Consider the following 13,969-nt stretch of genomic DNA (forward strand, 5'->3'; position numbering starts at 1 on the left):
GACAAGATTATTGTCCCACCCCGTATACGTTGGACAGGCTCGACGGATGGATTAACGATACTTCAGAAAGGTATTAGGGAAATGTATGTCTCTACCATTAAGATCGATTTATATCGTCCTCACAGACACGTAATGTATTCGTTCACCACCGATCAGACAAACAGTCCTTAATGCATTTGGATGCAAGTGTTTATACGCATCGTGTCGTATCAGCACAGAAAACTAAACAAAAAAAGTATTACTAAAGTATTATTATGCAAAAGCGAAACCGTTCCACGTCTGTGCGAAAATTATAAAAAATTCAAGTAGTACGACCGAACATTACAATATTTTTTATTGTCTTGAATCCTGAAGAGAACGACGGACAAAGCCAACGTAATTTTTTTTAACGTTTCTGGATGGTCCTTGGTGGTTACTGTTTTACAAGTTTATAATTGATTACAAGAGAAGGTGTTTTACCTAGAACAGCGTCACTGAATTATTTTATCCAACTATGACTTTATACATATGTTTCTTCTGTATCTCAAATGGTGTAAGTTGGGAACGAAACGGAAAAAAAATTCTTTCACGAACGTCATTTTTTTTTTTCATTTCAAGGGAACAACATTGCTTTCTTACGCCAGACTGAAATAAGACAGCCGCGTCAGCACATTTTGTGCGTGGGTTTGGATCTATACATTCAGAAAATTTCTCATCTTCGATTGCTAATGGATATAGTAAAATGACCTGCTTTTCAGCGATTTATAGCCGTTCTAATTGGTCTCTGCCCTTTTACGCTGCCGTTCATTAACGGTACAAAAAAGGAAGACTAAAAGCACTGTACACGTATACCAACACAGATATTTTTACCAATCAGATCACTGTTGCATTACTCTTTGCAAAACATTGTAAAAAATCCCATTCATGTATATTTACCCGACAAAAAAGGCTGTTTGAACTGGTGTTTGATTTTCGTGCGTCAAGTTACCGTAACTCGAAAGAGCAAGGTGTAAGACAAGGTTTAACGCGAAAAGAGCAAAATTATCATTTTCATAAAGCAACCCGATGAGACTCGTCTTTCTAACGCTAATGCAATCTCGACGAAACTTTCGGCGTTCGCAGAAGTCCGGGATTGGTATTCAAAACCGGTCGCGACTCTCTCTCTCTCTCTCTCTCTCTCTCTTCTCTCTGCTCCAATCTTCTCGGGAAGAAACATAAGCTGCCGGGGTGTCATCGAATAGAGATTTGACGTGGAACGGAGATTACAAACGTAGTTCAACGTTCGGGAACACAATTTCCTTTAAATTTCGTTTTGATGTACCACCGGCACGAGGACTTGAAGTAAGAACTTCAGGAACTTCGAGCGTCGCGAAGTCTGAGGTGATTCGAAGAAATCGGCACGAAGACGACTGGGGAAAGAAATGGATCGATTCGTCCTCGGACGAAAACAATCGAAGGTTCTCCGATACAAAGGGCGTCAGTGGTCTGGATACGCTAGATCGGAGCTGTTCAGCGTCTGCCCGTAGGGGCAGCGATCATCGGTGGGCACGAAGCCACGCCCCTGCGGGGAACGCTGCATGAATTTGTCACACGTATTGTCACAGCTACCCCCACTCCGCTAAGTTACTTGCCCGTAGCTGTGCCCACGGGCATCGGCGGGCACCCTTGCCCGTTAATGGGCATGTGGAGCCAGAGTAACCAGATCAAGACTTGTTCCCCCACTCTAATTTCCCTTTCTACCGCCACGGCTTGGTCACGTGACGCGTTTCGTCTCTGTCCTGCATACTCCGATACTGGCAGAGAGAGGGTAACTTTTTCCCCTAAATTCGTGCTGCCTCCCCTCATCTGGCGACTATAATCAAGATCAAACTTTGGAAAAATGTTTCATATACTTCGAGAGTTAAAAAATGCAATATTTTCCTTTGTAACATGTACGTTTACAGTTTCTCTGTGTATTATTTCAAGTTAATTTTTACTGCACAGTTGCTTAATACGGAAGGGCTCACTAATAGGGACAAGCTGCACCCTAATCGCACCAGTGTGCGTCGGTTGTACGTGCAAGGGGTTATCGATTGCCGTCTACTTTCTGCAATGATGTCACCTCGCGTAATGGGTATAGAAAAATGATTAAGCGGCATCCACGCTCCAGAAAGCGCATTTGGAAAACTGGTGCAAATGTAGGGACGACGCGAAAGAAAGAGAGAGACGGAGCGCGAGCGGCGTTACTTGCTCGCAAATGTGTCACGGACACGCGGCGAATGCGATTCGACAGACTTTTCCGGCGTCTACAATAAAGCTGCGATTCGCGAATCACCTTAGAGCCGCCCGCCTATAATACCATTTACCCAGTATCGTATATGCCATTACTTATGCATTCGCTGCATCACCGACGGCGCGGCGCAGCGGCATTCGTGCTGCTCGCCGCGCAACACAATCGGGAAATCAGGTTTTTAGGATACCGAATATTTGTTTATAGCGCGATGACTGATCTCGATGACGAGAAGCAATGGATTTATATACGATTTCACGTGAAACGGGCCATATAATTATGCTGGATTGACGAATTATTAGGGAAATTTCGAAATTAGAACTCATTTGATGTTTCATCAGGAATTAGCACTCGACTTTCAGGTGGTAATCAGTTACTTGTTTTGGATGATTTCATTTTAGAATTATTGAAATATTCGTGCTTCTTTTTGGAAATCAGTGAATAAGTTTGTTTTCCCACGGTTGTGTATTGTAATGAAAGTTGCGCGAAGTGTCAAGAAATGCAGTCTTGTTATTTTTACAAGGCAACATGAACCTGGGGTTCTTAGTGCTCGGTAGTTTTAACGTTACGTACACCTGAGTTCCTGTCCACATATTTTCTTACACGGGTTGCTCTAACACACATTTCCGTGGCTCTTTTGCACCAGTAGCAAGATTTAAATAAAGAAAAACGTTGTTCGAAAATCGGTTTTCTTAACATATATGTATTCTCGATATAATATATGTTATTTCTTCATTTGTTTGCAATACAAACACTGTATTTTATCTAGCGACGGTGACAGTGCAAGAAATTTTTGTGGAACAGGAAATCTCATCACAAGTCGTATATCAATCTATAATCTTAAATTCCACAGATTGAAACTTATATATGAAAATTAAATTTTAAACCAATTACAAAATTTTAGAGGACAAACCCTGTTCACATATGTAAGGAAAAATCATGGACGACCTTGATGAAACATTAAAAATTGAGATTCGGGGAAAAGATTTTGCTGCATTTGACCTGCCCCTTGAAATCACTTAAATTACTCAAGAAATTAGAGAAGGCAATCAGGCGGCTTGTTTTAGGCGGAACACCTTGAATAATCTATATCAACTGATTGCTCACGGTTGATTACTAGGCTGCGGATCTGTATGCATATACGGCACACTTTTATTCTAGTTCTACTAGCAATGAAACCTTTCCGTTATTTCGGTTTTCATAAACCCGTGCATAAAAATAAGAATGTGTCTGGAGATCTGCGGTCTAATTGTAACAGAATATGAAACTTAAAACCTGAAAACCATCGCATCGTTTATCGAAATAATGAGAACTCGTTACTAGCTAAAAATATATTAAAAAGAAAATTGAAACTTTCAACCCCTTGCCTTATTTATCAGATCGAACCAGATGCGCAATGGAGATTTCAAACAGAATCTACTAAATATTTGTTATTCCTTTTATCATTTTGTTACTAATATTTACTTAGTAGACTAAATGCAGATACACAATAGATAAGTTTATTTTTGCATTAGGAAATTATTAATTGATTCGAATAACGGTTAAAAAATTGTTCGGGGCCAGCTTGACCAATCTGAAAACTGTTGTAAAGATCGGCTCAATGACCCCTGTTTTGTTTGCTCTAGCAAGTTTGTTTTGTTCATGTCACACGCAATGGTATAACGTACGTGTAACATGATCGAACTTGCACGAAAAATCGACGGGAAAAACTACTTCAGAAAAATCGTGAAACGAGAAAAACTTGCGCCAACCAGAGGGGACTCGAACCCGGGCCCTACGGATTACGAAACCATCGCCTCAACAGCTGAGCCGTTACATACCTAGCTTTTATATTGCGAATCCTATTGATATACACTTTGCCAGAGATTGTTGTTGTTCCGGTCATAAAGCGGTCATTGGAAACCTCCAGCACGTGAATTAAATTAGAGCAATAATTCACGAGTAAGAGAATTGCGACGTACGGTTACTAGTGTTTATTGATCATCGGAAACATTATAGGAGTAAAAACAAGAGTCAAGGAAGAGATTCGCTATTCACAGAAAATATAACGATCCTAACTTTTCCGTATCAAAACAAACATGCTGCTTTTACAAACATAATATGATAACAATCTTACTTTCGAATTGAGAATACCTTCCTTCCTTTTTTTTTTTGGAGAAAAATAATCAGTTCTATAATAGTGTGATTATATTTAGGAACAATTGAAATTGTTGTACTGTTGATGATAATTGTTTGAATTACATGTACTTTATAAGCTGCATACTCCAGTTCGATTAGATTTCTCGACACGATTTTTTATGCCGAGTCTCGGGAGCTCAAAAGTGCTATAAAGACGTAAAATCCACGGTTCTAATATTCAAAGAGACCCCCTCGGCGGTTCATTAATATTTTCCTCCCAGTGAGAATTTCAAGCTCGATTCTGCAATTAGTTTAGTCTCTTTCTCTCTTTCGCTGCTCAACATGCCTATTAGCGGGCAAGGGCGCCCGCCGATGCCTGTGGGCACAGCTACGGGCAAGTCACTTAGCGGAGTGGGGATGGGCCGTATCACAGAGCCGTAGCTGTGACAAATACATGCAGCCTTGCCCGCAGGGGCGTGACCTCGTGCCCGCCGTATCCCCAGGGCAGTGACGCCAGATCAAGACTTGTTCCCCCTTCTACCGCGCTATTCCCCAAGTTTCCGGTACTGGCAGACGGAGAGACTAACTTTTTCCCCTCAATTCGTGCTCCCTCCCCTCATCTGGCGACACTGGCCCGGGGCAAGAAAATCGCTGCCAGTAGGAGCAGCCTTTGACCTGAACTTCAAAAGTGAATCGGCACACCGTAAGGATTCAACTAGCACAGCAATTTGTACGATTAATCGGATTCCAACGATTACCTTGAACGTTGCCCTGTATATGCCACGCACGCATGGTCGCGATACTTTGCGTTCGCTACCCTGTATGCTAAAACCATTTCGAACGAACTTGATCGTTGTTTCCATAATCACGTCAGCTATTTGTTTACACTCCCCTCGAGACAGAAGAACCAAAAGGATATACTAGCATTGTGGAAAAAAGATTTCGAGAGCGAAATGGGTCTGCCATGTTTGCACACAGGCACAATTGCCTCGGGGAGTATTGGACTATCGAAAAAGCCTTACGATCTTTTAGCACCAATAGCGGGCAAACAAGTGGTGATGATCAATTATCCGACACAAAAATCACCGTGTTATTAATAGTTGAAATACAATGCTTATAAAAACACAAAAATTTAACCTCTATCATAATTGCATAAAGATCCACAGTCTAGTAATCAAATTGCGAGCAATCAGTTGATATAGATTATTCAAGGTGTTCCATTTAGAACAGGCTACCTAATTAGCTTCTAAATCTTAAATGGTTTCAAAGAGCGGGACAAACGGGATCAGAAACTTTTTCATGATTTTTTCAATGTTTTTTTCGTTGGTATAATCTTCCCTGATTCGTATCATTAACACTAGAACTACCGGACCAGTCAAAATGTCTGGTTCCCAATTTTTTCTTTTACAATTACTGAAATTGTAAAAATGTTTTCATTTTTTAATGTACTTCTTCATAGAAGCACTCATTACAATAAAAGTTGTGTGAAGTCTAAATGGACACAGTCTTGTCACAGTTACAAAGCAATATACGTCAGTCGCATTTATTGCTCGGTAGTTCTAGTGTTAATCGTGCTGTACATGGATTGTTTTAGATCAAACTGTTTTCACGTGATACACGTATCCACACAATGAAGAATTCAGGTGTCTGTTCGGATAATCGAGGTTCTATAATATAGTGGATTAAAAAAGTAAATATGATGCGAATTGTACCGTGTTTGGTCTCGTTTTAAACAGAAAAACGTCACAAATGTGCCGATAAAAGTTTTATACAGAAATAATTACAAATAAAAGACTTTTGACATTGGAAGAGTATTGTGTCACCTCTCTGAAGCTTCTTGGCTCCTGGAGGGGCGCAGTTCGCTGTAGCGGGGATAAATTTCTCACAAATATCGTGCACACCTCCGGCACATATATCGAGACACTGCTGCACCTACTTTTTCAAGTACCACCAATTGGACCATCGGCTAATGGCTTTAGAACTGCAATGGAATGGTAGAATTCGTCCGATTGCTCTCACTCGGTCAACGCGGCGTCAGTGGCGATAAATACCACTGACAAAAAAAAAACGGCCAGCAATATTTCAATAGGACAGCGTAATAAGAAAAGGAATTACGGGCTTTGTGTATCATCAATTTCCCGGAAACGCACAGTGGGACCAAATCGCCAAAACATCGCCAAAATACCAAGAAGTACTACAATTTAGTTGAAATTGATACTCCGGAGTTTTTCGGATCATTGATTGCAAATCTGATGTTAAAATTAAAAAAAAAAAAAAAACAAAGTGGTAGGCGTGTAACTCAAAAATTGTTGGATTTCCTTACAAATTAGTATCTCCATATTTTTCGGGTCGTTGATTACGAATCTGATGCAAAAATTACAGAAACCAAAATGGTAGATTCAATGTGGCGGATGTGTAATTCGAAAAATTGTTGGATTTCCTTACAAATTAGTATCCCCATATTTTTCGGGTCGTTGATTACGAATCTGATGTAAAAATTACAGAAACCAAAATGGTATTCAATATGGCGGATGTGTAACTAAAAAAATTTTATTTCCCTCGACTTTTCCGTAGTCATTATCTGAACACCCAATAAGGCAAGAGATATTCCTCCAACGGAAAATTCATTTTTGGCTATTTGGTCACGTTTTGGTGATTCAGTGCCACTGTGGAACGGTGCAGTTGCGAAGTACATTGTACACAGTTCGTATGCACACGCCGCCGGCCACCTAGTCAATATATCCGGCTCAATACAAACGTTCTACGACACGTGGAGACAATTCGCAAGCACACACGCTGCTCGGGAACGACCGACCTTCTGCTGCTCCCTAGTGAACGTAGAATTTCCCTAACGAGATTTCTTTTATCTGCTACAATTCAAATGTCCAAATTCATGGTCTCATCTGGCTGCTAGTCAGCCGAGGTCATTTCCACCGTCTTAAGCACTAAAATATTTAATGTCACGGCTTAGGAGTATACAACGGCCAACACGGAACTGCAAACTTCGAATCCTTGTTAGTTATTCAAGGCTCAAAACACCTGATAGTATTTATTGCGACGTTGGATGCAGCAGATGTTGTTACCTTCGGTAATCGCTATGCACTGATCCGGATTCAGATCAGTCTAAAGGGTCCAGCCAAATGTGAGGGACAAAATCGTCCGGATTCGATATCTTACCCAGAATCATCCGCTTAGTCTTTTTTTTTTTGATAATTATAAATTGATCTACATCCGAGACATAAAAATACGAAACTATGAAGTACAACGATAATAAACGACGTAGAGAGTTTTTAACGCTGACAGAGCAGTTGGTCGTATCGAAAAACTCTGAAAAAAATCTGACACATTTCAGGCATCGAATTACATATCGAGGAATTTTTTCCGATTTTTCAGTTCGGAATTCTGGCTGTGAAAAATGTGAAGCATGTAGAATTACGAGAAATGAGAATTTCATATCGACGCTTCAAAGCGGTACGTTTTTTGACTCGCACAGTTGGCTAGATCCTTCGGGACACTCGGCTGAGATTGGTTCAAGAGACCTCGTACCAGCGAGCCTAATCGTTGCTCCGATTTCTCGAGGAAGGTTATCCTAGCGCAGACCTAATCCAAAGGAACCATAAGCAGACGCTTTCGAAGCGCAAGGGTCCCCAATGTCCTATGTACTTCTATTAAGTTTCTTCAATTTGGAATGGTCTCTGCAGGGTCCTACGAGACGAGGAGTCTACAGTATAGAGGATTAGAACCTCCATGGTCCCTTGACCCTTCGATGGTCTTCTTGGATCTCTCTAATCCGAATACCTTCAGTCCAAAATGGCTTCGTTGACTTGAATCGCGACTCTTTTGTCTAGAATAGTCCTCGGATCTCTTTACTACCCAGAATAGTCTTTATTACCCTTTTACCAACTCTGATCCTCTTTTTTTAAAATCCGTATATATTTTTTTGATTTTCTTCCCAACGTTTAATTGTAATACCGAGCTACATGGAAACAAATTCTTTCACAAAGGATAACAACCAACAAAATCTATTCGATGTTTAGATCGATGTGTTCATGACGATATTGAGATTCATTTTCCCGAATATCTTAAAGATTCTGTTGACTTTGGTAGCCGTCGAAGGTATGGTAAATATCGTGTTTCAAATTTCTCGTTCAATTTCGAAGTTTTGCGCACACAGAGGGCCACGTAAAAACCGCGTTAATCGCCAAACGGCACACGAGAGCTAGCGAACGGAAATCCAATGGAGGTATTACACGATGTAAACTTTTCGAGAGATCGCGATTCGCCCACCGTTTTACGTTAAACCCGTTTCACGAACGACAGAAACGTGCTTACGATCAAGTGGTTTTGTATTTATGTAAAACTTGCGGGCCAATCGAAACGATTCAAATGTTTATACAAATCAAACACCTATTGCATTCAGCAGAACTAAAATCGTATACACGCTATGCAATTCAGAAGTTACGATAGCGAACTAATAAGTTCGCTATCGAACTGAAGCTGCCTCGTTAACTCGTAGAGGAGACGATAAACAAAACGCAAAACGTAGAAAAAAGCCTGTTAATAGGATTCTACTGTATATCGAAAACAAGTTCAGAATGTACTTTGAAACAATAATCCCAAAAGAAAATTTCTTGGTGTACGATTAAAATGGTTCTTATAAAGTAATCAGGAAATACGGTTGAAAACATGAAGATCATAGTGACTGCTCAACGAAGGAAAAGTCACGCGATCAAATTCGCGATTAGACACACAGATGCGCGAACAAGCGGGGCAAACAGATCCTGTACGACTCCGCGAGTTAACGAGAGTTTAGCGATTCGACGGTAGCACAACAAAATGAACGGAGCGCTAAGAGAATCCGTGGCATCCGGGCAGAATCGACTTCCGTTCGTCTCGTCCTCGAGAGGATTGGAGGACTCACCTCGAAGACCTCGAGTTCCAGCGTGTCAACCTCGACGCTCATCGTCTATCCTACGCAAACTATAAACCTTCTATAAGGCCAACCTCTTCTTCCCCGTGGCACCTGAGCCGTGCCGACGAGACAATGTCCGCCTCGCCTCTTACATATTTCCACCTGGATCTCTCCCCTTCTTCGTCCTCGCGAATCATCGCAGGTGCAGGACGGCATTAGCCCGTGATCTGTACCTTCGTTAGACGACGATCTACGACTTCGAGGCCGCTTATCCACGATAAGCGGCGTCCTTAGACGGGAATTTTCCCTTCCGGCGACACCATGTATCCTTTTCACGTGTCCCGTTGTTCTCGTCGATCCTCGACACCTTCCGCCAGCAGCTTCGTCCAAGGTCGCCGTACACGACTCGTTCCTCGTCTCTGGAACTGGTTCAAGGTCGTCGATCCGAAGAGACCGTGCGACTCGCGGCCACCCTCTTCGGCAACGCGCTTCGAGCGGCGCGATCCTGTCACGAGACGATACCGAGGCGATACCTGGACGAAACTTTGCAGCATTTCAGATCTCGCGAGGTTCAGGGCGGTTTCTGAAAAGAAATCGGGACCGGTCACGCGATCTGCGGGCATTCGGTGTCGCGTGCGCCGTGACCGCAACGCTCAAATCGGGGGAACGACACTTGCACGCGCGAGTTTTACGCGCGTTCGCCGCGCCGATTATGCGCCACGCTCGCGACCGTCGATGGGACTTCGAACAACAACCAGCGCCGAGAGAAACCACCGTGTTATTTTCGTTTTGAAAGAAACACGCCTGCATTGTTGACACGTCTGTTTATAGGCGGTCGTTTTCACCACCGAACGGTTAAAAATAAGAACCGCGAGACGTGTGTTTTGCGTCACGCACCAGAAACGTGTAAATTCGACGCGCGGCGGGCTGGAAATCCGGTTTTCGTGGCCAAAATTGCAGTTTTGAAGCTTCGTATTATTGGAAACTAATTTTGAAAATATTAGCAAAATATCAGCCATTCTAAACTTCAATACGAACGACTTAAACAAAATTTGCTTTTGTGGAAAATGGAGAAAACTTGATTTTTTTAATGTATATTCACTATCGCGAAGAAAATTGTTTCTTACGGTACCTTTCTCTGCTATTTGAGCATTTCATGCTTTAGAAAAAACAGAATATACTGAAAGACAATGCAATATGTAATTTTGTTCGAATTTTCTCCAAGTTTCAAGACACCGTCTTATCCGACACTTCGATTTGTACAGCCAATAGTTGTCGTAGAAACAGATCGTAATATCGGATGAAGGTAGGAATGATAAAGTAGGTCATTCGGAATGGAAGGACGCATTTGAAATTGCAATGAGACATATCGAACGGCAATTCATCTGCCATTGGTGCATTATTTATTAAAAAATGGCGCGGTATTACTTCGGCAACCGTCGAAGTAAATGAGGCAAGCGAAATATTCTGATTCCAATCTGCAAGCAAGTGTTTCATAAATATTATTTCTGTAAATATTGTCACCGGGCTGTGGGTCCGTACGCGAAATCAACATTTTCGATTGTTACACTTTTCTCATATTTTATACTTCACGTACAACTATTGCCATGAATGCATAAAATTCGCAGGCCAATTATCGTATGACTGTACAGTTCAACAGCAATCAGATGTTCCAAGAAGTAAGGATGCCCAATTTTTTCTGCCCCCCCCCCCCCTCCCACAGGTTGCTTCTTATAATTAGACAGCGGATCTTTATGCATTTATAACAAAATTAGGTAAACTTTGAAATTGTAGAAAATTTTAAATATTTCAAACGTCAATATACTGTTTCTCATCTATGAAAATTAGCAAGTGAAGAAATAACATCCTACTTGGTTTCTATTTCTTGTAATCGGTGCAGATAATTTTTATTTTGTGTAAAGATCCACGGTCTAGTTATAATATACGATAGGAACAGTGTCGCCAGATCAAGACTTGTTCCCCCACTCTAACTTCCCCTTCTACCGCGCTATCCCCTCCCCCATTGCTTCCGCCACGACCCGGTCACGTAACGCGTTTCGTCTCTGTCACGCATTCTCCGGTACTGGCAGAAATAGGGCAACTTTTTCCCCCCAATTCGTGCTCCCTTCTCTCATCTGGCAACACTGAATAGGCACAGGTCCGCTATAGAAACAAATGCCATGAGCTTCTGGCGATACGAGCGTGTCACATAATGGGGGAACGTCACTTCCAATCTTAGCGGAATGAAGAAGTGGGAGAAGTAAGGTATCGGAATAAACGAATAACTTCGCCATTTATTAATATATCGGCGTAAAATAAAGTGAGATTTGAAGCTGAAAGTTGCATTTCTATGTCCCCCAACAAATCAGAATTTTTCATTCAGCACGAACCTCTGAAAAAAATTCGGAAACTTCACTTATCTCGATTCGCCCCTGAAGCGTGCCGTGGAATTATCCAATTTCTAAAGTTGCCCGGAAATTTCACGGTTTACGTACGCCGGTCGTTAAATGCGAGAGCGAGCTAGTGCACAACTGCGTATTAATTTTGTACTTGTTGCATGACTCGCGGGAAAATCGGTCAATTACTATCGATCGATACATTTAATTCGTTCGAGACCGTCGAGACGGTGTCGTTCATCCGCGAGGACGCTGCTAATATTTTTACGCCACGACAGCGTCATTAATTATAGTTACACCTTTACGGTCGGCGCTTTTACTCGCCAATTTCTACGAAAACTGAAGAACAGCTTCACGGACTCTATTTGTCATAGTTAAAATATGTTGCTTTAGAGTGGTTGAGAAAAAAGTACTGATGTCTGGCAATTTAATTAAATTGTATCCTCAATTATTGGTGTACACCAGGGATGGGTTTTTTGTTTTAATTGAGACAAGACCGTCCCCACCATAACGCCCACTGTCCCCTTCCAGGAAGTGCCGTTACCATGGGGCAACAAAAACGCGACGAAGGTGCGCGCTGCATGAAAGAGAAGTTGGTGGGGGAAGCAGGCGTTTGAGGGGCCCCTACCGTGCCCATCACTGGTGTAAACACACTCAAAACACTTTGGTTTGCATATCTGCGTCTCTTTTCGCACGATTCAGAGTTATCGTAACGTAAATAAGCTACCTCATTCATTAAAAGCGACTTTTTCACAGTTAAGCGCACTTACGAGTAGTAAGTAAATTTTTAAAGATTACAACATGTTCATATTATATTTTCGGCCGTATTTACCTCATAACCTAATACATATTTTTTAAACACGTTTTACTCTCGGTTGCACGATTTCCCCAACACGCTTTGTCCATATTGATGCAGTTTTTTTTTGTCACGCGATTTTATCCCGACAGTAAAAAAACGTTGTGCTCTAATGAAAAACGACTATGAGTAAAATCTCGATAACTTTCCATTATGTTTTTCACGGTAACTCTTCTTTTTATGTGTGCATTAAATAAAATGAACGCATCAGTGAACGCATTTCTATATTTTAAATTATACATTATACGCAGAGAGGATTCTGGTAAACTTTTACGACAAGAATGGGTAGCACGATTTAAAATAGCATGAAGGCTAAGAGAAGCTAGAAACATGAATGTATTATTTTCAACCCACTGAAATTATTAGAGGAAGAGAAAACTTTTTCCTTGGCCCCTGTTTCTTACAATTGATGCACAAAATGTTCACTTTGCATAAAGATCCGCAGTTCAGTCATTGGCTTGAGAAGTGTCTTAGAGATTCCAGGAATCTCGGAATTCCTGGAATTAATTTCCCAGATTCAGTGTTACTAAAGAGCCTATCTTGCAAGATGAAAGTTAATTATGATAACAAGTAGTTTGGTCTTTTTACGATGAACCACATATTGTGCCGAGTTACCGCAATTCCGAACATAGCTCAGCAATGTTACTGACAACGTCTTATTAGTTGTGCTTCCTTATTCGCTAAGAGCGAAGGTCTATCCAGTAGCAGGTGTAAAGTTGTTAGAAGTGGTTGTGTTATTCATTAGCGGTAGTGCTGGAGCACCGCATACCCTGGAATAGTGTTAATGGGATTGTGTGTGTGTGTGTGTGTGTGTATGATTATATCGCAGGGTTAAAGCTCTCCTGCACGAGACATTTGTATCCTGGCGCGGGAATTGACGAAATTTCCCATAAGAAATGAAAATTCTTCGCGACTCCTTCGAGACAGAACATCTTGATAAAGGTCACGTCCTAGCACGGAGCCGTGAGATCAAAAGAACTTATAGAAACAGCTTCTGCTGCTTGGTAACTGCTGTAAGTCCCAGAGCTCGTTCCCTATGCGGTAGAAAATCAACAACTTTGTTGACCCAATGAAGACGCTTACTCGCCGAGATGAAGCGTTTGCTTCGGAGCCTCGAGCTAAACTAAATGTTCCTCCCCAATATGACTTCAGGGTTTGACCCTTTTGTGCCCTGAATTATGTCGTTCCTAGATTTCGCCATTTATTGTACACCCCCCCCCCCCCGGAAGGTTACTCGAGTAACACGTGCATTAACGGTGCGTGAACCTAGTGATAAGATGAAGACTAGACCGCGGATTTTATGCATTTATAACAAAAATGGGCAAGCACAATTTAAGTGGACATATTAAAAAGATTTGCGGGCACCAGCGTATTGGTTTTAGCTTAATAAACTAATTGAACGAAGAAAGAAATTTTTATTTCGCTCCTGTGTCTTGCAA

At 41.6% G+C, this 13,969-nt stretch overlaps 1 protein-coding gene across 7 annotated transcripts in view; it reads right to left on the reverse strand.

The window, feature by feature from the left end:
* Nucleotides 1-13,969, reverse strand: part of Atp8b (ATPase phospholipid transporting 8B) — a 107,610-nt gene that overhangs the window by 19,430 nt on the left and 74,211 nt on the right. For 5 of the 7 annotated variants that reach the window (XM_076791068.1, XM_076791067.1, XM_076791070.1 and 2 more), the window contains one exon: nt 9,371-9,861. The exons of 1 other annotated variant lie outside the window; for it this stretch is intronic. In XM_076791068.1, coding sequence (XP_076647183.1) covers nt 9,371-9,475 — 105 coding nt within the window. In that variant the 5' untranslated portion in view covers nt 9,476-9,861. Of the gene's footprint in view, nt 1-9,287; nt 9,862-13,969 lie in introns of all 7 variants that reach the window. One more of the 7 variants, XM_076791072.1, reaches the window with a different exon arrangement.

Source organism: Halictus rubicundus, chromosome 7 (assembly GCF_050948215.1).
Source record: "Halictus rubicundus isolate RS-2024b chromosome 7, iyHalRubi1_principal, whole genome shotgun sequence".
Classification (NCBI taxonomy): Eukaryota; Metazoa; Arthropoda; class Insecta; order Hymenoptera; family Halictidae; genus Halictus; species Halictus rubicundus.